At 37.8% G+C, this 21,411-nt stretch overlaps 1 protein-coding gene across 3 annotated transcripts in view; it reads left to right on the top strand.

Annotated features, from left to right (window-relative positions):
• Positions 1-21,411, top strand: part of GRM5 (glutamate metabotropic receptor 5) — a 512,152-nt gene that overhangs the window by 443,193 nt on the left and 47,548 nt on the right. For all 3 annotated transcript variants that reach the window (XM_042906834.1, XM_042906835.1, XM_042906836.1), the window contains exon 7: positions 15,702-16,641. In XM_042906834.1, the coding sequence (XP_042762768.1) occupies positions 15,702-16,641 (940 nt within the window). The remainder of the gene's footprint in view (positions 1-15,701; positions 16,642-21,411) is intronic.

Consider the following 21,411-nt stretch of genomic DNA (forward strand, 5'->3'; position numbering starts at 1 on the left):
TACTTTTTCCAAAATAACAAAGCTATTCAGGAAAGAGTAAAGCACTATTTCAAATTTGCCCTTCTTACAAAGCTGATATTATGGAGACTATCCTTTTCTAAAGACCAAACATCATAATGGTGACCAGAGGTAAAAGAAAGTAACTACTCTGTTTAACAATGCAATTGCCAGATCTCTAAGCACCTTCTAGATTTTCCTTAAGTTTGCTACATAAACACCAATACAAACTACGGAAGGTGAATTTATGACAAATGTAGTATAAAAAAATACAGATGAGAATTTTGGCTGTGTGCATGACATGTCTGCAACAATTCATCTCTATTTTCTGTCAACAGCATAGTGGTTTAAATCAAAAGGCTTTGGAGTCAGACATATCCATGTTCAAATCTATACTCCATCAGTGATTCGTTGTGTGACTTTACGCAAATTTCCCTCTCTGAGCTTCATAAAATGAGCTTACATAAAATGGAGGTAATAGTAGTAATTAGTTCAAAGAATTATTGGAGAAATTAAATAGTGTGCAAGTAGTTCAGTACCTATTAACAGTTCAATTATACTATCAGTCTAGTATTAATAAAATTTTAAAAGATATAGTGATAAGAAAATAATACAGACATTGATTGATTGAAGTTGAATGAATGATAAAATCTGGAAAAGGTTCCAATCTCTCTCTATGGGGTGTCTTCCACATTTGAAAGTAAGATCCTTTAAATCAATGACTATCTAGCCCAGTGAATGGCACAGAATAGCCATTGAACTAACTGTTACAACTATTATAAGCATTTCCTTTAAGGTCACTCAGATTTTCTTCTTAGGCCTTCTGATTCTAAATGAATGGATTACAGTGCGTTAATGGTGATCTGAAAATCCCAGCAAAGTAGTCATGAGCCATAACTAAAAGGCATTTGCCATCTTTTTTTATAGCATTTTTAAGTTTATTTGTTTATTTTGAGACACAGATAGAGTAAGCAGGAAAGGGGCAGAGGAAGAGGGAAAGAGAGAATCTCAAGCAGGCTCTGCACTATCAGCACAGAACCCAACACAGGGCTCAGACTCATGAAATGTGAGATCATGACCTGAGCGGAAATCAAGAGTCAGACACTTAACTGACTGACCCACCCAGCCCCCCCTTTTTTTATATAGCAAGTTTTTTATTTATTTTGTGAAAGAGAGTACATGCAGGGAAGTGGCAGAGAGAGGGAGAGAGCATCTTTTTTTTTTTTTTTAAATCACTCTCAGTAATCAAAAGTTTTCTGGTTTCATTGAAGGCATCATTATCCACTTCTATTTTTCTCAATCACAAGAGAAAAAAATATATTTTTAATCCTCCCCAAAGGGATCTAGCATCTGTCGCCTTCAGCATTTTTACATTTATATCCAGCTATGTGTTTGAAATAAAACTAAGGATAGCGTTTTGGAGTGTCCCAGGGCTCAGTCTTTTCTATCTATATTTGCTTCATTGGTAATCTTACCCAGTCTCATGTTATTATTCTCAGTTATACACTGAAGAAATTTCTGAATTTAAATATATAGTCCCAACTTCTCATCTAGTCTCCACACTTGAATATTCAACTGCCTACCAGACATATTTATTTGAATGTCTAATAGATATCCCAAAATCTACATTTCCACAGATGCAATACAGGTCTTTATCTTCCTCATACCCAAGGCTGCTCTGTCCCTTAGGATTCTATATTTTACCTGATGGCAAATCCATTCTTTCAGTAGCTCAAGCCAATAACTTTGGAATCATCTTTTGAGTCCTCTCATATCCTGTAATCAATCAATGAGGAAATTCCACCGACTCTTCAATTACAGAATTCTACCACTTCTCACTACCTCCACTGTAAGATCCCTTGTCCTAGAAATCATCATTAATTACCTTTACTATTGAAATACCTCCTAAGTAGTATTCCTGATTCTGCCCTTGCCCCTACCTACAGCCACTTCTTAATACCCTAAACAGAGAAACCTTTTTAAAAAGTAAGCCAGATCATGCTACTCCACTGTCTAAGAACATGCAATGGTTTCCTATCTCATTCAAGGTCAAAGTCCTTACAAATTTATGTTCTATGTAATCTGGCCCTTTGTTATATCTCTGGAGTACCTTCCCCTTCACTTCATCTCCCCTTCCCCTAACACATTAGTCCTTTTTTTCTTCTGTCAAATCACCTAAAAGGCTCTTATCCTAGGGTCATTGTTCTAGTTGTTCTCTCTGCCTGGAATATTCCACCCCCAACACCCAAAGTATTATCCTTCCTTCCTCCAAGTCCTTATCCAAATGTCTACCCTGAGCAACTTGTTTAATACTACCAGTTATCCCTCCTTACCCTTTTCTACCTCTGATTTTCTACATTCACATATAACCTTTTATTCTATTATTTTGTTTATGTATTAATTTATTTTTATTGATCATATGCATATTGTCAGTATCCCCAGTTGGACTATTAAGCTAAAGAGTAGGGTTTCTTTTTTCTTGCATACTATGTTCACTTTGGAATATGAAGCTCCTAGAACATAATAGATACTCAAGAAATATTTGCTGAATAAACCAATTACAGAATAGAAGAAAGGAAACAAATCCCCATGTGTTGAGTAACTGACACCCATTTTAATAGGAATTTTGTGTTCTGCCAGCTAATCTCCCTTATCCTCCAAAAAGGTTGGAATCATTATCTCCATTTTAGAGAAAACCGAGGTTGAAAATGTAAAATATCTGTGCTTGTAAAGCACAGTAAAGTAACAAAAATAAGGTTCAAGCCTTACTGTAAAAGCCCTTATGTAAAACTTTTGCTTTTTCCTTGATACGATGCTGTAGGCAATATATGGAAATGAGCATGAATCACTGGATCCTTTCTGAAAGGATCTCTAAAATGTAATGAAAAATTTTGTGCAGTTGTCCTTTTCAAATAATGAGCTTGATGAAGCTGTTTTAGTTCATGCTGAAAAGAACAATGATTTTTTTTTAATGAAATTCCAGGGCTCATACATCAAAAAATTGTAAAATGCCTTCTTACTCTTCCAAATTCTAAATTTTCATTAACTGATAAATATGTTTATCCCACCAAATAAGTCAAAAAGTTGGAGTATTTATAAATGTAACACTATTTGTGCCAGGAGAAATAAAATTGCTAAAAGGCCCTCTCTCAAAGGAACTTCTCAAAATAAGTCTCAAAGAGAACATAAGCCAGTTTTCATCTTGCCAAAAACCATGCAATGAAAAATGTGCATTGCATTCTTCTTCACAATGATAAATTTGTGGCTAAAAACAATGTCATCTTGGTCAAAAACCACTCTGATATAACCAGACTGAAGAAAATCATGTGGTTTCATTGATTTCAGTTTTTGATAAATATAGCTTACCCAAAATAAATTATCACATTTCCCCCCAACAACATAAAACATTATAACACAGTGACTACCACTACATTACCTAGCCCACTTGGAAAATGCTTCATAAAGCATTGGTATATTATATGAGTAATATGAAACAGATAAATGTCTCCTATCTTGCCACCTCTTAAAAATCACATTAAGTCAAGTGAAAAATTTAGAGAGCATATGTGCTGCCTTGTACTTACAAACAATTTAAGGCAATATAATACCATTTACTTGGGGCTGTGTCTATATAAACAGGCTAGAAAGATGAAACGGGCCTGGCTTTTCCCCAGAAGAACATAGGACAATCTAATAAAACACACAGGCAATTTAGCAGATGTTGAGTCACTACTATTTTATGCATATACTCTTTTTCCTCCTTTTCTCACTTCATAATTATCATGCCACTCTTCAAGTCACATGTTATTTTATATGGTCCTCATTCTAACCCCTGAGATGGAGGCAGGAAGGGATTATGATCTTCCCTCCTAAAGCTTTTACTGACTTCCCATTTGAACTCTCAGCAGTAATTGCCAGAAATATTATAATTCTCTTATGACGCTCTGTTATGAGGCTGTAGAGATATGGCTCTGCACACCTGACTTCTGCATTTCACCCGTTTCTTTACATTTCTTCCTCTTTTTTCCACATCTGTTTTTCTCCTCCTGTGGTTCCTTTCACTTCAAATGCTCTCCAGCTCCAATCCTACCTTACTTGTCTTAATTAAAAATGCATGAAATAATGGTGCCTACCTAGTAGAGTGTGGGGTATTAAAGAAGATATGTATATAGTGCTTGGCACAGTGCCTAAAGAGTAGAGTCACAGAGCCCGAGTGTTTGACCAAGACACTGGTTTAAAGGAATAAATGACTGTCTTTGTGTCATCGTGGCACAGGCCAAGTGCCTTGAATGGAGTGGGTGCTCAATAATATGCACTGAACGGAGAAGTGAGTGGCATGCTGTAGTTGTGCTAGGTGAACATCTTTAATCTCCTTGATGGTAAGACAAGGCATTCATCTGGCCCCAACAGTCTCTGTTCCTATATTTTCTTTTTATAGTAAACATGAGCATTTTAGTTAATAACATATATGCTGGTGACTCGATTAAGAAATACTTACAACGAGGGGCACCTGGGTGGCTCAGTCGGTTAAGCGTCCGACTTTGGCTCAGGTCGTGATCTCACGGTTTGTGGGTTCGAGCCCCGTGTCCAGCTCTGTGCTGACAGCTCAGGGCTTAGAGCCTGCTTCGGATTCTGTGTCTCTCTCCTGCTCCTCCCCCACTCATGCTCTGTCTCTCTCTCTCAAAAATAAATAAACATTAAAAAAAAGTGTTTGAAAAAAAAAGAAATACTTACAATGAGCATAGGAGAAGGGAAGGAAAAATAAAATAAGATAAAAACAGAGAGGGAGGCAAACCATAAGAGACTCTTAAATACAGAGAACAAACAGGGTTGCTAGAGAAGCGTTGGATGTTGGGTGGGGGGATGGACTAAATGGGCAAGAGGCATTAAAGAGGGCACTTGCTGGGATGAACACTATGTATTATATGTAAGTGATGAATCACTAAATTCTACCCCTGAAACTAATACTACACTATATTTTAACTAACTTGAATTTAAATAAAATCTTGAAGAAAAAGAAATACAATATTATGACTCTTAAAATTCAGGAATTAGTAGGCTTGGGAAGAGAAACGATGGGCAAAATCCAAGGCAGAGTATACATGCAATTTTGCAACCAGCCTTAGGGAATATAAAGTAAGCCCAGGCCTTAGAACATTTCTCACATATCTCCAAGGCAAAAATAATAATAATAATCATCATATCATCATCATCATCAAGACCATGTGACAGGGCCTATGGGAACACAGAAGGAATACTGTGGGACCAGCAAAATTTCTGTCATAAAATCAGAAAGCCTCTGAACAATTTGATGGAAGACCAGCCATACAGGAGGAAAATGCCTTCCAGTATGCAGATTCTTTGCAAAAAAAAAAAAAAAATCATAAGAGTCTGACTAAAACCAGAGGAAAGGGCCTGGGAAGCCAGAAAATTAATAGAAATAAATATAAATGAATTGTAAAACACTCATTACAGTTGATATTATATATGTATAACTTTATTAATAGTCTATTGGTTTTAAAGGGATGACTTTAATGCTTTATTCTAGGAAAACACAAAAAAGTAGGGTTTTTTTTAAATGTTTATTTATTTTTGAGAGAGAGAGAGTACAAACAGGGGAGGGGCAGAGAGAGAGGGAGACACCAAGTCCAAAGCAGGCCCTGAACTATAAGTGAAGAACCCAATGCAGGACTGGAACTCATGAACTGTGAGATCATGACCTGAGCCAAAGTCAGACACTTAACTGATTGAGCCACCCAGGCACCCCAAACACAAAAATACTTTTAAGCATTTTGTGGACTCAGTCCTTATAAATTGCTTCACTGATGCTTTTCAGGTAATCAGTCTTTAATTTCTCATACATGAATTCCTCTACAAGAATTTCTCTAGATTAAAGCTCTCACTATAGGCAAGAGAAAGGATTGGAATTCTGTATCATTTCTGTTTCATGTGTAGAAAAATTGAGACTTAAATTGAGTAAAAGTCTCACATTTACAGGAAATAGTTGTATGTAAGTTGAAAATAAAGTGCATGTCTCCCGATTTTTCAATTGTCCCTCTTTTTTTATTTTTTAAATTTTTTCAAATTTTTATTTAAATTCTAGTTAGTTAGCATATAGTGTAATATTGGTTTCAGGAGAATTTAGTGATTCATCATTGACATACAACACCCAGAGCTCATCACAGCAAGTGCCCTCCTTAATGACCACCACCCATTTAACCCATCCACACCCATCTCCCCTCCAGCAACCCTCAGATTATTCTCTATAGCTGAGTCTGTTATGATTTGCCTCCCTCTTTTTTCCCTTCCCCTATGTTTATCTGTTTTGTTTCTTAAATTCCACATATGAGTGAAATCATATGGTATTTGTCTTTATCTGACTTATTTCTCTTAGCATAATGTACTGTAGCTCAATCCGTGTCATTGCAAATGGCAAAATTTCATTATTTTTGATGACTGTGTAATATTCCTGTGTGTGTGTGTGTGTGTGTGTGTGTGTGTGTGTGTAACATATCTTCTTCATCCATTCAAGAGTCAGTGAACATTTGGACTATTTCCATAATTAGGCTATTGTTGATAATAATGCTATAAACATCAGGGTGCATCTGCCCCGTTGAATCAGTATTTTTGTATTCTTTTGGTAAATACCTAGTCGTGTAATTGCTGGACCACAAGGTAGTTCTATTTTTAACTTTTTTAGGAACCTCCATAGTGTTTTCCACACTGCCTGCATCAGTTTGCATTCCCACCAACAGCATAAGAAAGTTCCCCTTTCTCTGGTCCTTGCCAATATCTGTTCTTTCCTGTGTTGTTAATTTTAGCCCTTCTGAGAGGTGTGAGGCGGTATCTCATTATGGTTTTGACTTGTATTTCCCTGACGATGAGTGATGTTGAGCATCTTTCCATGTGTCTGGCCCTCTTCTGCCCATTTCTTAACTGGGTTGTTTGTTTTTTGGGTGTTGAGTTTGATAAGTTATTTATAGATTTTGGATACTAACCCATCAGATATGTCATTTGCAGATATCTTCTCCTATTCCATAGGCTGCCTTTTAGTTTGGTTGATTGTTTCCTTCACTGTGCAGAAGCTTTTTATCTTCATGAATTTTCAGTAGTTCATTTTTGCTTTTGTTTCCCTTGCCTCTAGAGATGTGGTCTAGTAAGAAGTTGCTTCAGCCAAGGTCAAAGAGGTTGCTGCCTGTGTTCTCCTCTAGGATTTTGATAGTTTCCTGTATCACATTTTGGTCTTGCATCCATTTTGAGTTTATTTTTGTGTATGGTGTTAAGAAAGTGGTCCAGTTTCAGTCTTCTGTGTCCCTCTTCTTCTTTAATGTAATCACACATTCATTCAACCTGTTTAACTCCCTATTGTGTGCCAAGCACAGTACAAAAGCAAAGGTGCAGCATCCTGCTCTCAAATTTCTCACAGTCTACCAGGTAAAATAGACACTCAAACTCACTATGAGCATGATAGTTGTGCTACTATGTGCAAAAAAAAAATGTGGAAGTGCTGTGATAGACACAGGCCCAAGAGGTTGTCCACCTGAGAGGAACCTGCCCTTTGGGGTCAGGAAATCAGAAAAGCCATCCTCAGAGGATCTGTCAAATGAAAGAGTCAGGAGGAGTTAGCTAGTGAAAAGGGAGAGGGGAAAGGTAAAAATGGAGCAAATTATTCTAATCAGCACATTTTACTATTTAAATTCATACACTGTGTTTTTCCTCTCTTGTTCATCCGCAGTATGACCGGAAGTCATATTTTTCAAAGCTGTTCCCTACAAATGTGCATCTATGATAATCCTTCCCCTTAGTACTCTGCAGTATCATTAAATCATCCTTTATGCTTTAATTATGAAATAAATCTTTGCATACAATTTCAAACTCCCCTATTAAATATAACCAATATAAAAGAACAAAAATAAAAACTAAATAAAAGCTATAGCCCTGAGTTGTCAGCTCTCTGAGGGGATTTTATTAAGGGAATCTAAAACAAAAATATTCAATAAACCATGAAAGGCATGATATAGGCTGGATCCAATAATAAATGGATAGCTGTGAGTCCCCAATGTGGCAATGTTAGAAATATCTCACAATCAATCCTTGGGGATTTGGTGCCCATTCAAAAAAAATTTCTACACTAGAAAGCTTTAGGGACGCAAAAGCAACAACTTAAAAATCAGTGTCTCTGGTCCAGCAGTGTAGGACATGTATGCCAGGATGAGAACATTGCCGATGAGTTTGAACCCATGATATTTCTCAGAAGAAGGCAGGGACTTTTGTGAGGATAACAAATATCAAATATGTATGCCACCACCAGCCCCTCCTTGCTCATGGGCTGACACTGTTGATCATGATTCTCCTTCCTACTAAGTAGCCTTAAGACCCCTTTCAAAGAGGCACTTGATCAGTTTCCCTCTCCTAATATAGCATCCATTAATCAATTAGAAATCCCACAGGATTTTTATCCCAAAAAAGTTAGTTTATTAAACCATATATGATTCTATTATAAAATAGAATTAATAATGCCTACCTTATTGCTTATTATGAAGATTACTAAAATATCTAAGAGAACACCTGACATATAGTAGGCACTCAATAAAAGCCAATTTCCTCCTTTTTGTAATGCTGGCATAAACAGGAATAGGGTGGCTTCCTATTGAGGCAGTTTCAGATATAACTTACCCAATATTTTGGATACAGACTAAATTTTTATTTCAGGGAGTAATCATGGTATGCTTTGATTCATGATTATAATAGTAAAAATCAATCAACTCTAGAGTAAGCCTTCCTCACTGAGGACTTTTCTGGCCTAAAGTAAAACATGTTACAATTAACAGCCTTCTTGAGAAGAGTGAATCTGAACTTTATAGTTAGATGGCACTTATTAATGAATGACTTCTGTATACTGCCTTTCTCTTTCCTCCACCCATGATTCTCAGATCCAGTGAGTTACTCATAGTTGGATTAATTCATCAATCATAAAGCATTTATCATTGCCAAGTTAGTACCAGGAATATTTCCAATGTGAAACAAGTCACCTCTAGGCAGAAGTAAGCTCTTGACATACTTAGTTTCACTCTCTCTGGTTACCAGAATCTTTACTCTAAAATTCAGGTGTAATGCACTGAATTTAGACTTCTATCTATAATGGAAACCAAGAGTCTGTAACTTGGGACTTTTTAAAGGCAACAACAAAGGTTTGCGAAAATGACTTGATCCATACACCAGGATGAAAATTATAAACTTTCATTACATGGTAAATATATTAATTTCTGAATTGCTATGTTAACCATATGAATAAGGCACTGTACCAGGGATCCATTTGTGAGCAAACAAGACAAATTCCCTAACCTCAGAGTGTTATATCAAAGGAGGAGGATAGACCTTAACAATATAATCTCTCTCTCTCTCTCTCTCTCTCTCTCATACACATACACACAAGATAGATGACATTATAGTAAGTGCTACAAAGAAAAATAAAGTACCTAAATGTAACGTACACACACACACATGCACACCACTTCTAACTTTTCTGAACCGTGGAAGTGATAAATAAATAAATCTATATCTATATATCTATATCTATACCTATCTAATCTATATCTCAAAAGATCAGGAATATGAACAATGCAGAAAGAATTCTGTCTACATTCTTCTGGTATCTCAGATCATCAGATCAACATCCTAGAAATCAAAATCTAGGCAAGTAAAGAAAGGACTAAAGACAGACAAATGGTCTATGGATGGAACAGACTGAAATAATCATGATACTCGTCACCAGTCAACACCTTGTACTCTGGGTAGATCTATAGCTCGTGTATCAAAGGATAGTCCTACAACAGCCCCATATCAGTTTTGTATACCTGAAATGGCCTGACCAGCAGCTGAGCACACATCCATTTGATTCTCAGAGATTCTCAGTAACTTCCTTTCCTCCAAAAATATGGAGCTTGTTGGGGCACCTGGGTGGCTCAGGCAGTTAAGTGTCTGACTTCGGCTCAGGTCATGATCTCATGGTCTGTGAGTTTGAGCCCTGTGTTGGGCTCTGTGTTGGCAGCTCAGAGCCTGTTTCAGAATCTGTGTCTCCCTCTCTCTCTGACCCTCCCCCGTTCATGCTCTGTCTCTCTCTGTCTCAAAAATAAATAATTATTTTTTTTAATTTAAAAAAATAATTTAAAAATAAAAATAAAAAATATATGGAGCTTGTTAAGGAGTTCCTCCCTAGCTTACTTATAGAATATCAGCAATCCATCCCAGGTTCTTTGACTCTTAATTCCTTCTGCATAAACAGACACCTGGAATGGGATTTGAAAAGGTAATAGTCTAAGAATTATTAACTACAGGAATATTAATCCTATAGGACTAATGCCCCCAAAAATAAGCATGTGTACTAGTTATTGCTAAGCAGTCATATTGTTTTTAAGTGTTCAGGAAATCAGTGGAGTATCCATTCTCCCACTAGAGGTATGGGAAAGCACATTCCTGGAATCACAAGACGAATGTGGATAATACAGTTTTGGCAGTTCACTCTACCTTTAAAAAGAAAGCCTCTTGTATTTTCAATATATATCACTTCAAGCTATGCAAGGATAGATTATACTAGAGAACCACAGAATAAGAATCAAGCATGAAAGAGGAGGACAGTGAGAAGTAGATAGCTACTTAAATAGATGTTATCAGAAAATAGGTTTTGGTTTTCTAGTGTATTTATCATCTGCATTTCTAGAAAGGACTGCAATGTTGTGCATCCTCTATGAAACTCTAATATGCTTGCCAGGAGGGAAATTCATTGACATGATCAAGATTCTTTAATCTAAAACATAACATATGCTAAATTGATTAAATTTATAGTAAAATAGATAGATAGATAGATAGATTCTTAGTTAAACTTTATATATCCTGCTAGTATGTAGTAACTGACCAGTACACTAAGACTACTTCCAGTAACTTACCATTATACAAAGAAGGAAAGAGAGACTTAAAAAAAAACAATGGAAAAAATGCCTAATAATTCTAAAAAGGAAATAAAGAAAGATTTAGGAAAAATAACAGGGCATTCAGATGTTTGTAAACCAATGCACACAGAAGAGGTAGTAATCAATGAGAATTTTAATTTATCTCATAATAGAATTAGCATTATTCTGAGATTTGGAAGAATATGTTCCATGATAGGAATATAGCAATGGAAGGATACCACCTTGTTCAAATAAATACTGTAGATCTAACAGTAGTAACAGGGGAAAGATATAAGAGAAAGATATATCCCCAGAAGAGATATCTGCAAACATGAAGCTCAAAGCTTTCTGTGATCCCCCTGTAAGGGTTTTTTAAAAAAGAAAACCTGAATTATATTGTTAGAGAAGGGTGTGGTGGGCCATCCAATTGACCACTTTACTTTGACTTCTGATACACTTCTTTCCTTTCAGCTGGTCTACCTTATGTCTTCCTGACATATGTTCTTCCTATGCCATTCCTTAATATTGGTGTTATGCCAGACTTCTAGGCTTTGCTCTCATCAATATCTGTGTGTTTCCTCATTAATTGCCTTTATTTCCGTGTCTCTTATTTCCACCTGTAAACAGATGATTCCTAAAGCTGTAACTTCCATCCTGATATCTCTTATATACCTCTGCTTCTACCTACTCAGTAACTCATAGACATTTCAAACACATGTCCAAATTGGAACTAGATATCATCCTCATAAAATGTGACTATTTTCTTCCCGCAGCCCTCATCTTAGTTAATAGCATTGCTGTCAACTTGGTTAAAAGCCTCTCTCCTGACTCTTCTGTCTGCCTCATAATCTTTTTCAATGCTAGGTCTAAAATGTCTTTACCAGCCCAGTGTTTCCTTGAGTACAATGACTTAGTTTTTGCCCTATATCCCATGACTTTCCTCTTGTGATATCCTTCTAACCAGTTTATTCACCTCCAACCTCCACCTATCATCCTGACCTATGGTTTTTCCTAATCTATCTTCCTCCACCCCTTATCCTGGCCCTGAGACAATATAGTTTATGGAAAGTCATAGGTAGGGTTAGGGTGATCACATCTTAGAATTATCATGTAAGACATTCACACACTGGATGAGAAATCACACACTGCATTAATAGTCTATGGTTGGGCTGCCAACCAAGGACCAACGATCAGTTGTATAATCATTGAGCTTGCTTATTCAAAATAAGATTCCTTTGTCTTATCCCAAATGTACTGATTAAAAATCCCCTAAGTTAGGCCCTTGAGTTGTATTTTTGTAGACTCTGCAAGTGATTGAGATGCACATCCGTTTTTGGAAACTCTAAGAACTTATCCAATTATAAGATTCAGTGATTATAACACTCTAATCAGAATCCAATTTTCTATTCTGAGAGAATAGTTACAAAAGTATTTTGTGCAATGGCAGCATCATTAAACTAAACATAAAGTCTTCTGAGTGGTTCACATTAAATGAAAAAAAAACATGCATTTGAATGTATAAATTCTTGTAAATTTGTGAAAATATTCACACCACATTAGAGGCATGCCTTATGTACATTTCTTCCTATGTATGTATCTGATGGGGTTTTCTTTAGTTTCAGACATGATGTTAATGGGTTACATAGGAAGAGTTCAAGAATATGTTTGATATAAAAATAGTGGTGAATGCTGTCACGGGAGAACATTTAGAATTACGGTGCTAATTATATCTATACAAAAGCAATTAAGATTTAGCAGAGCAGCAGAAAAAAGTAATAAATATTTATACATTTTTTTTTCAGTTCATTATCTTTAGCTAATGAAAGGATTCCCACTTCACATACCACATAATATGCTTCCTATACCAGTAAGTTACTGTGGACATTAATAGCTCATGACCTAGGAGGAGAAACAGGACCCTTTAGAATTAACTATAGTAGATAATAAATTTCATTGTAATATATGTGTTCTAAACAAACAATTATGGAAAAATAAGGGGAGGAGTGATTAATACCTATTTTTCTGTTGTAAAATAGTCTCTGCAAGGAACAAATCTATATAAGTATGAAACTAAACCCCATTGTATACTAAAGCCTCAAATATTGAATCCCAACATATAATCAGTATATGTAAACATAGATGCCTAAAAATAAGGATTCAGGTATGTTCATTAGCAATGAGATATGTGTTTATTTATAATTAATGACATTATGCAAAATAATTATATTTAGTCTAGGCCATCTACATTTTTTAAGTTAAAAGCACTTTGTTTCAATATTAATCAAGTTTTTAAAATAAGAATGCATTTTTCCATAGAAACAATTTTGTAAATTGTGCTGAAAATTCTATGCTAACTCACAGATTCTATTAAACCCATAATGAATTGGGATGCCTGGGTGGCTCAGTCCGTTAAGCCTCCGACTTTGGCTCAGGTCATGATCTCACTGTCTGTGAGCTTGAGCCCTGCATTGGACTCTGTGCTGTCAGCTCAGAGCCTGGAGCCTGCTTCGGATTCTGTGCCTCCCTCTCTCTCTGCCCCTCCCCTGCTCAAGCGCTTGCTCTCTCTCTCTCTCTCTCTCTCAAAAAATAAATAAAGATTAAAAAAATTAAAAATAAATAAACCCCATAATGAATTTAACAATAATATTAATGGTACTGTTTGAAATCTGAGATCTTGGAGAAAGAGACAGGCAAGGCAGAAATAAGGGACAGAGAATGTTTCCTTTTTACAAGAGCTGCTTTTAGGCGTATTTTGAAAGAACCAAATGCTTCTTTACTACCAGTACTTATTGTCATCTCTCTCGTACCTCCTAGTAACCATTAGTATTCAAAACCACTTACTACAACACCCTTGATCATGGGTAATGGGAATTTAATAGAAAAATCTTACACCTATATCAATTAGGATTTGGGTTGGCTGCATATATCAGGGGGAAAAAGTAGTTTAAACAAGATAAATGTGATATACATAGTCTAGATCTAGTCAGGGGTTCCATAGTTAACAGGAATTCAGGCTCCCTCTATTTTTTTCTCTTCCAAAACTCAGAACACATTTTCTGTCCTTAGTTACCTTATATTCCAAGGTAACTGCTGGAGCTCTAGCCACCATGTTTATATTCCAGGCAGGAGAAGGAGAAAGCCAGAAAGGGCAAAAAGGGTACTCTCCAAGATGAGTCACGTTCCTTTAAGGAGTTCCCAGCTTACATCTCTCTGGGTAAAACACCATCACATAGCACATCAGACTACAAAGGTTGCTGGAAAATGTAGTGTTTTAGCTGCACCCTTTACTACCCCCAACTGAAACTGGAGATATGTTGCTGAGAATAAAGGGGAGAATGGATATTTGTTGGCAAGTAGTAAAATATTCCTCAAATATCCAATGCTCCAGATTGTTTAATTCCGTTCCTACTCGCTCAAGATAGTTTCTTTATTTTTATGTTTCTATTAAATGTAACACATGCTACTTCACACACACACACACACACACACACACACACACACACAGAAATGTGGCTAAAGCAGTGGTTCTCATCTTTGGCTGCACATTTAGAAGCACTTAAAGTGTCTTTTAAAATTCCTGATACTCAGACCAATTAAATTAGAAACTTAACACTGAGACCCAGGTCACAGTATTTTTAAAAAATGTCTCCAGGTGATTCTAGTGTGTAGCCCAGTTTGAGGACCACAGTCCTAAATAAAGAAATGTGAAAAGAAGGTGCATAACCTAAATGATGCCAAGTTTTGTCACTTTTTTCTGATGTGTAATGAAGTGATATAAAAACCTGCAAGCCATGAGTCGAAAATAATTTTAGGAGTATTGGCACTTCCCACACAGGCCAATTTTTTGTCTCTGGGGTCATTTTTCCTCTCCTGCCTCCCTCTTTTCTTTTAAAGTGTCTTCTCTTGATAACACTGGAACCATAGAGTTTTCTGAAAATCCTAACTGTTCTATACAGTGGATTCAAGGACAGCATAGATGGATCCAATGATCACCATCCTTGATGTCTTAACCTCTCATGTAGCTCCACATCCATTTAAACTCTCTATATTGCCTCAAATAATTTTCAAATCTGTCCACACTTTTATCTCATTCCAAATCCACACAGCAACCAAAGGAATATTTAAAACAGGTCTGACCATGCCATTCCTCTCCTGTACATAGATCCCTTCCATGACTTCCTATTACTCTAGGACTCTCTGCACTGCAAGATCCCTTACTGCCTACCTCCCAGCCTTATCTAGGCCACCCATTACACTTGGTAGGTGGCCTCTTTTTGTGCCTCCAATGCCCCCTAGCTCTTTCCTTACAATTAATCTCTGTGTGCCAAACCTACTGAATCCCCAAACTCAGCCAAACCAACACTTCCATTTGCTAATTCCTGTTGAAGGAGGCTTTTATTGCTTACACAGTGTCAGGAACCATGCTGTGCTTCTTAATGGCCTTTATCACAGTTGTAAGTAATTATTTAGAAGCACTCCCTCCCCAATTATTTTTTATGAGAGCAAAGAACATGTTCTTCACCATTTTGTTTTCAGAACCGAGAACAGCTCCTATCCCAGAGTCTGTGTTTAATACTATAAAGATAAATATTTTATGAATGAATATATGAAGAAATGAGTACTATAGGAGACTGAGATTAGAAGGGCAGATTGTAGTCAAAGTGGGTCATTGGCAGCTGCTTGTAACTTAGGCACAAGTGACCCAAGTAAATGTTTGTTCCTTTTTTTTTCCAATATGTGTCTGTGTCTCTGCAGGTTGTGATCTGATCCCAGTACAGTATCTTCGCTGGGGTGACCCTGAACCCATTGCTGCTGTTGTGTTTGCCTGCCTCGGCCTGCTGGCCACCCTATTTGTTACTGCAGTCTTCATCATTTACCGTGATACTCCAGTAGTCAAGTCCTCCAGCAGGGAACTCTGCTACATTATCCTTGCTGGCATCTGCCTGGGTTACTTATGTACCTTCTGCCTCATTGCAAAGCCCAAACAGATTTATTGCTACCTTCAGAGAATTGGTATTGGTCTTTCTCCAGCCATGAGCTACTCAGCCCTCGTAACCAAGACCAATCGTATTGCAAGGATCCTGGCTGGCAGCAAGAAGAAGATCTGTACCAAAAAGCCCAGGTTCATGAGTGCCTGTGCCCAGCTAGTGATTGCTTTCATCCTCATATGCATTCAGTTGGGCATCATCGTTGCCCTCTTTATAATGGAGCCTCCTGATATAATGCACGACTACCCAAGCATTCGTGAAGTCTACCTGATTTGTAATACCACCAACCTAGGAGTTGTCACTCCTCTTGGATACAATGGTTTGCTGATTTTGAGCTGTACCTTCTATGCTTTCAAGACCAGAAACGTTCCAGCTAACTTCAATGAGGCCAAGTACATCGCCTTCACCATGTACACCACCTGCATCATATGGCTGGCCTTTGTGCCAATCTACTTTGGCAGCAACTACAAAATCATCACCATGTGTTTTTCAGTCAGCCTCAGTGCCACAGTGGCACTGGGCTGCATGTTTGTGCCAAAAGTGTACATCATCCTGGCCAAACCGGAGAGAAACGTGCGCAGCGCCTTCACCACATCTACCGTGGTGCGCATGCATGTGGGGGATGGCAAGTCATCCTCAGCAGCCAGCAGGTCCAGCAGCCTAGTCAACCTGTGGAAGAGGAGGGGCTCCTCTGGGGAAACCCTAAGGTAAAGGTTGTGGGGGGGAGGTGTGGGGCACTGGTCCCTGTAGCTGAAGCAGTGACATTTGCTTCCTGAGTCTTTTAAGTGTAAAATATCTGAGTGAATGAAAACTGTGGGAGGCAGGGTGCTGGGAAAGGGGCCTTGGCCTTCTCATTGAATGGTTTTCATGGGGTTAATTGGATGTAGAGCCAGTTACTTATGCCAAAGCCAGAAACAGAGAAGTTGAGATAAAGAACAAAAGCAGAGTTTCGGCAAAAGAGAAGTGAGGTCCAAAGGGACAGGGAGAGCACGGTTAAGTCATTAAGCCAAGGAAAGGATCTCCAGGTCCGGAGGGTACAGAGGAACATAGTGGACCAAATTCTAGTTCCCAGAACACAGTAGAGAATTTATTGTTAACAAAGATCAATGCTGAGCACAGAGTGCCAAGAACCTCACACACCTGACTGCGTTATGTGCCTGAACCTTTTCCAAGCTCAGCAGAGTCCTTGACTGTTCATCCCATAGAGGCATGTGAATGTAGAATTTATATTTTAGTTCTTAATGGGCAATTTGAACTCTTAGGGAAATGTCTAAGAATCTGAAAGGGTCAAAACAAAGGGACTTTGCATATAATCTTCCTAAACAACTAGCCAGTTTCCCATTGTGGCCCACAGTCCCACCCCATCCTTCATGCTCAGTATCCCAGGTAGTAGTTATTGGTCACCTCTTATCTGCAAATAAGCCAACAGCCAATGATTTACCCCCATGTGAGGCACTTCTCTAAGTGATAAATGACGCCTATAGCACTTCAAAAGGCAATGAGATCATCTTTTTTTTTTTTATCCAATTAAGACCTGTATCTTTAATAAACATCTGGAGAATACTAGCAGCATAGATTACTATATTCCATGTTGTCCCAGAGAAGTGTGGTTCCTTAAAGTCTGTTTAAGTATGACAGACTCTTAAGAACTGAAAGTGTAACCTATCATCCCATAGAGCTGCTCAGATTCACACCAGTGGTAAGCCTGGCTAGTAATCACTTGCTCCTTCCCTGCTTCTCTGAGGAAGGGGAGACAGTGGCCTCTGTGCACAGCTGATATGAAATTAGTTCAACTAATAACTTCCCAGTATGGGGGCAAAGAGATCAGTGGCTTGGGAACAAATTTGGAGGTATTAAAAAGGCTACATAGGGTGTTACTGGGAATAAGGACTTCCTCCATTTAAGAAGGACATATCAGTCAGAAGAACTAGTCAGAACATTATCTGCTCACTCTACAGAGATTTGACAATTTTCCTAAAATCTAGATAAATAAGTGGAAGACAAACCACTTACAAGTGGAAGATAAATAGCTAAATATTATTGCTTGAACAGTTCTCTTATACTATCATTTAGCCTGCATGGAAAGTCCCACCTTTCCATCAGCCCTAATTCTTCAAAGCCTGAATAATGGTGATGATAAAGATACCATGTCTTCTGAGGATTGAAAAGCACTCAGAATACTTAATCACATAGCTTAATTCATTTGCATTAACTTCTATCCTTGCCTCTTTTATTTTTTTTTTCCTAATTCTTGTATGCCTCTCATTGCTTTCCATGTACATTGTTCAAGGTATTTAACTAAATTGTAAATCTTGGGGAAAACAACAGTGTCTTCTCCTACTTCAATAAATTGTGACAATATCATGGTCTGTCCACAGAAGGCCCTTCATATATTTAACTTGCCAGAATATTTTCCATCTGCTTTCTTAACTCCTCCCTCCCTAAAATATTCTTTTTCTGAAACTTCTGCAAGATCAGCCTTTTATTTTGTCTAAGAAAATGTATTATATATTTTTTTTTATTTTTTAACATTTATTTATTTTTGAGAGAGAGAGAGACAGAGTGTGAATGGAGGAGGGACAGAGAGAGGAGACACAGAATCTGAAGCAGGCTCCAGGCTCTAAGTTGTCAGCACAGAGCCCGATGCGGGGTTCGAACTCACGAACCGTGAGATCATGATGTGAGCTGAAGTCGGACACTTAATCACCTGAGCCACCCTGGCGCCCCGAGAAAATGTATTTTTCAAACTTCAATTTTACCAGCCTTTGTTTAAACTCTTTCTTCAAGCAATATGTACATTGTTCAAGGTACCTTCCAAGGCACCTTCCAAGGCATCCTGTGCCTTCCAAGGCATCCTGATAGGTAAAAAAAAAAACAGGTTGCCAGAGGGATAGAATTGTGAGCTTGTGCCTAAGCACCCCAAAAACTCACTAGGGCAGGCTCCCTTAGACAGTGTGGAGCAGTGGTGAAGAACATGGTTTTGTAGCCAGTTTCTCCTGAGTCTGAATACTGGCACTGCCATTTCTTCTGTCTGAGGCTTAGTTTCTTCATCTGCCACGTTAAGATCATATCATCTACCTCAGAGGATTGTAAAAGAGTGAAAGAAATAATATATGTGTAAAGGCCAGGTACACAGTAGATATTTCAATGAACATATCAGAGTACAGAGCTAGGCAGCTCTGGGATTGAAGAACATTGGCAGCATCGCCTACCAGCTGTGGGACCATAGGCAAATCAGTTAACCTCTCTACGCCTTAATTTCCTTCTCTGATGAATGAAGATAATGAAATACAGACTTCACACAGTGGTTGTGAGACTAAACAAGTAAATACATGTAAAGTGTATACCATGCAGGAAGCACTTCTTAAGTGTTTGTTTGCTATTATTTTTAACTACATTAACAATTGTCAGTCTTCTTCCACACCTGAAAACTTCTGTGTCAGGTATGCAAACAAGATGATCCTAATAACGAAGAGAGCATCATAAAAGGCAGTATAGATCTATAGACACATTAATTACACAGCCTGAGCTTCCAGAGTATCTCCATTTTTACATGGTCTAGTTCCTTGCCAGATTGTAGAGGATACCGTTCATCCTAATTTAAGCAGAATAAGCTCCTTGGGAGTGAGAGCCTTCTCTATCTTGTCACTGCTGTGCCTCCAGTGCCTGGAAGTCCCAAGAAGGGTGCTTGACACATAGAAGACACTAAATAATCTTTGGTATATTTAGTGAGCAAATAAATTTGGCAAGGTAGTAATGCATCCCCTGTACTACTATCCCCTGGTGGTTCCAGCACCTTTTATAACATTAAGTCTACTGTGATCTGTATTATAAATATCTCCTGCACTCCTGTGGTCCTCAGTTTCTGCTCAAGAATCAGGTCATTAATCCCATCCACTGATCTGATGCATTGCTATAATTCTAACATATGTCTAGTAACATTAGGTTACATTTTCAACTATTTTCTTTATACTTCAGTAAATAAGGGGCAACATAAATAACAAAATTCACTAATAGTGCCAATAGAAAACAGAAATTCTCGAGATTTGTGGCAGTATTTTAACTTGTGCTCATTACATGGCCATGTAGTCCTTGATGATTGGATTTTGCATTCAGCATTATTTGAGTACGAAAACATCAAAGAGAATAAGGAGGGACCTTTGGCAATTGTTGGGTTTTCTGCACGCAGTCTTGTCAAATGCTGGTCTGTATGATTACAGCTGAGACAGGCTATAGTCTGATTATATAGTGACTTCTTTTTTGCCCTTAACCAGCACACTCAGACTGGAACCTGCTTTTGATAGAAGAAAGGCCAGAAAAAACTATAATACCCTTGCATCACACAATCCCCTAACTGTCCCCTTCTTTTAAGCTATAACCCTAAAAAATAAATTAGATCCAAACTAAAATGATTTTCCTCTGTGTTTCCCATGAGCTCTCATATGCAGTATTTCATCTCTGTTATCCAACACCAAGATGTTTAGAATCTTAATATAGTATTTATCACATTATAAGACATAACTGGTTATGTATGCATTTATCTTCCCTTTTATTTTATAAAGGCCAGTATGTATAACATTATCTACCTCTAGGGCTTAAATAATGGGGAAACAAGTGAACTCAGAGCTTCTAGTATTTTCACATTTTATTCTAAATTACTTTCATTAGTTGGGCTTCTCAGACTTGAATTCTGTAATATGCCAATAAACCTATCTATTGGGATCTATGGTGGGCTTAAGTAGTTAACTTAACTCTCTGACTGTAGGTCTCTGGGGAAAAGCAGCTGCTATGCAGGACCCAGCCTGGTTCTGCTTTCTTACATCTGTTACATGGAGAAGTGGGCTCCTAGAAACCCAGAGTGGGTCTGGGCCCTGTTTGAAAAGGCTTATGCATATCCCTTCCATATCTGATGGCAGAAAGCTAGGGCTCCATTTTGAAGATGGCACTAATTTCATACTCTAGAGTGAAAATAATACCTCCCGAAATTAGTGACTGTGTTTCCAAAAGTTAGGACACACTCTTGGAGCAGTAGATGTAGGAGAGTAGATGCAAATATGGAAAGCTAGTTTATAGTTCTGGCTTTGGAGCCACACCTGGAATGAAATCTAGCTGTGTGAATTTGAACAAGGTATGCCAGTCTGTCTCCTTAGCTGTAAAATGGTAGATAACGATCCCTGTTGTGAGAGTAAATGAAGTGATGAGTGTTAAATGCTTAGCTATTAGTGCGTTAAAAGCATTCAATAAGTGGTAAACTTTTTAGAAATGTGTTCAGCTGCAAGTAAGAGAAAGCCTGATTTTGAGAGACTTACAGGATTTGTATGGGTTTTGCTTTCCTCACGTTATAAGAATACGTAGACAGACAGCTCCTGGTGTTCCTCCAATGCTCTCAGTGGTGTCAGAGCCGACATCTCTGCTGTTCCCCAAGCCTTTTACTAATGGTTCCACAACAGTTCCATGCATTGCATCCTTTTATTAGG

This window comes from Panthera leo, chromosome D1 (genome assembly GCF_018350215.1).
Source record: "Panthera leo isolate Ple1 chromosome D1, P.leo_Ple1_pat1.1, whole genome shotgun sequence".
Taxonomy (NCBI): Eukaryota; Metazoa; Chordata; class Mammalia; order Carnivora; family Felidae; genus Panthera; species Panthera leo.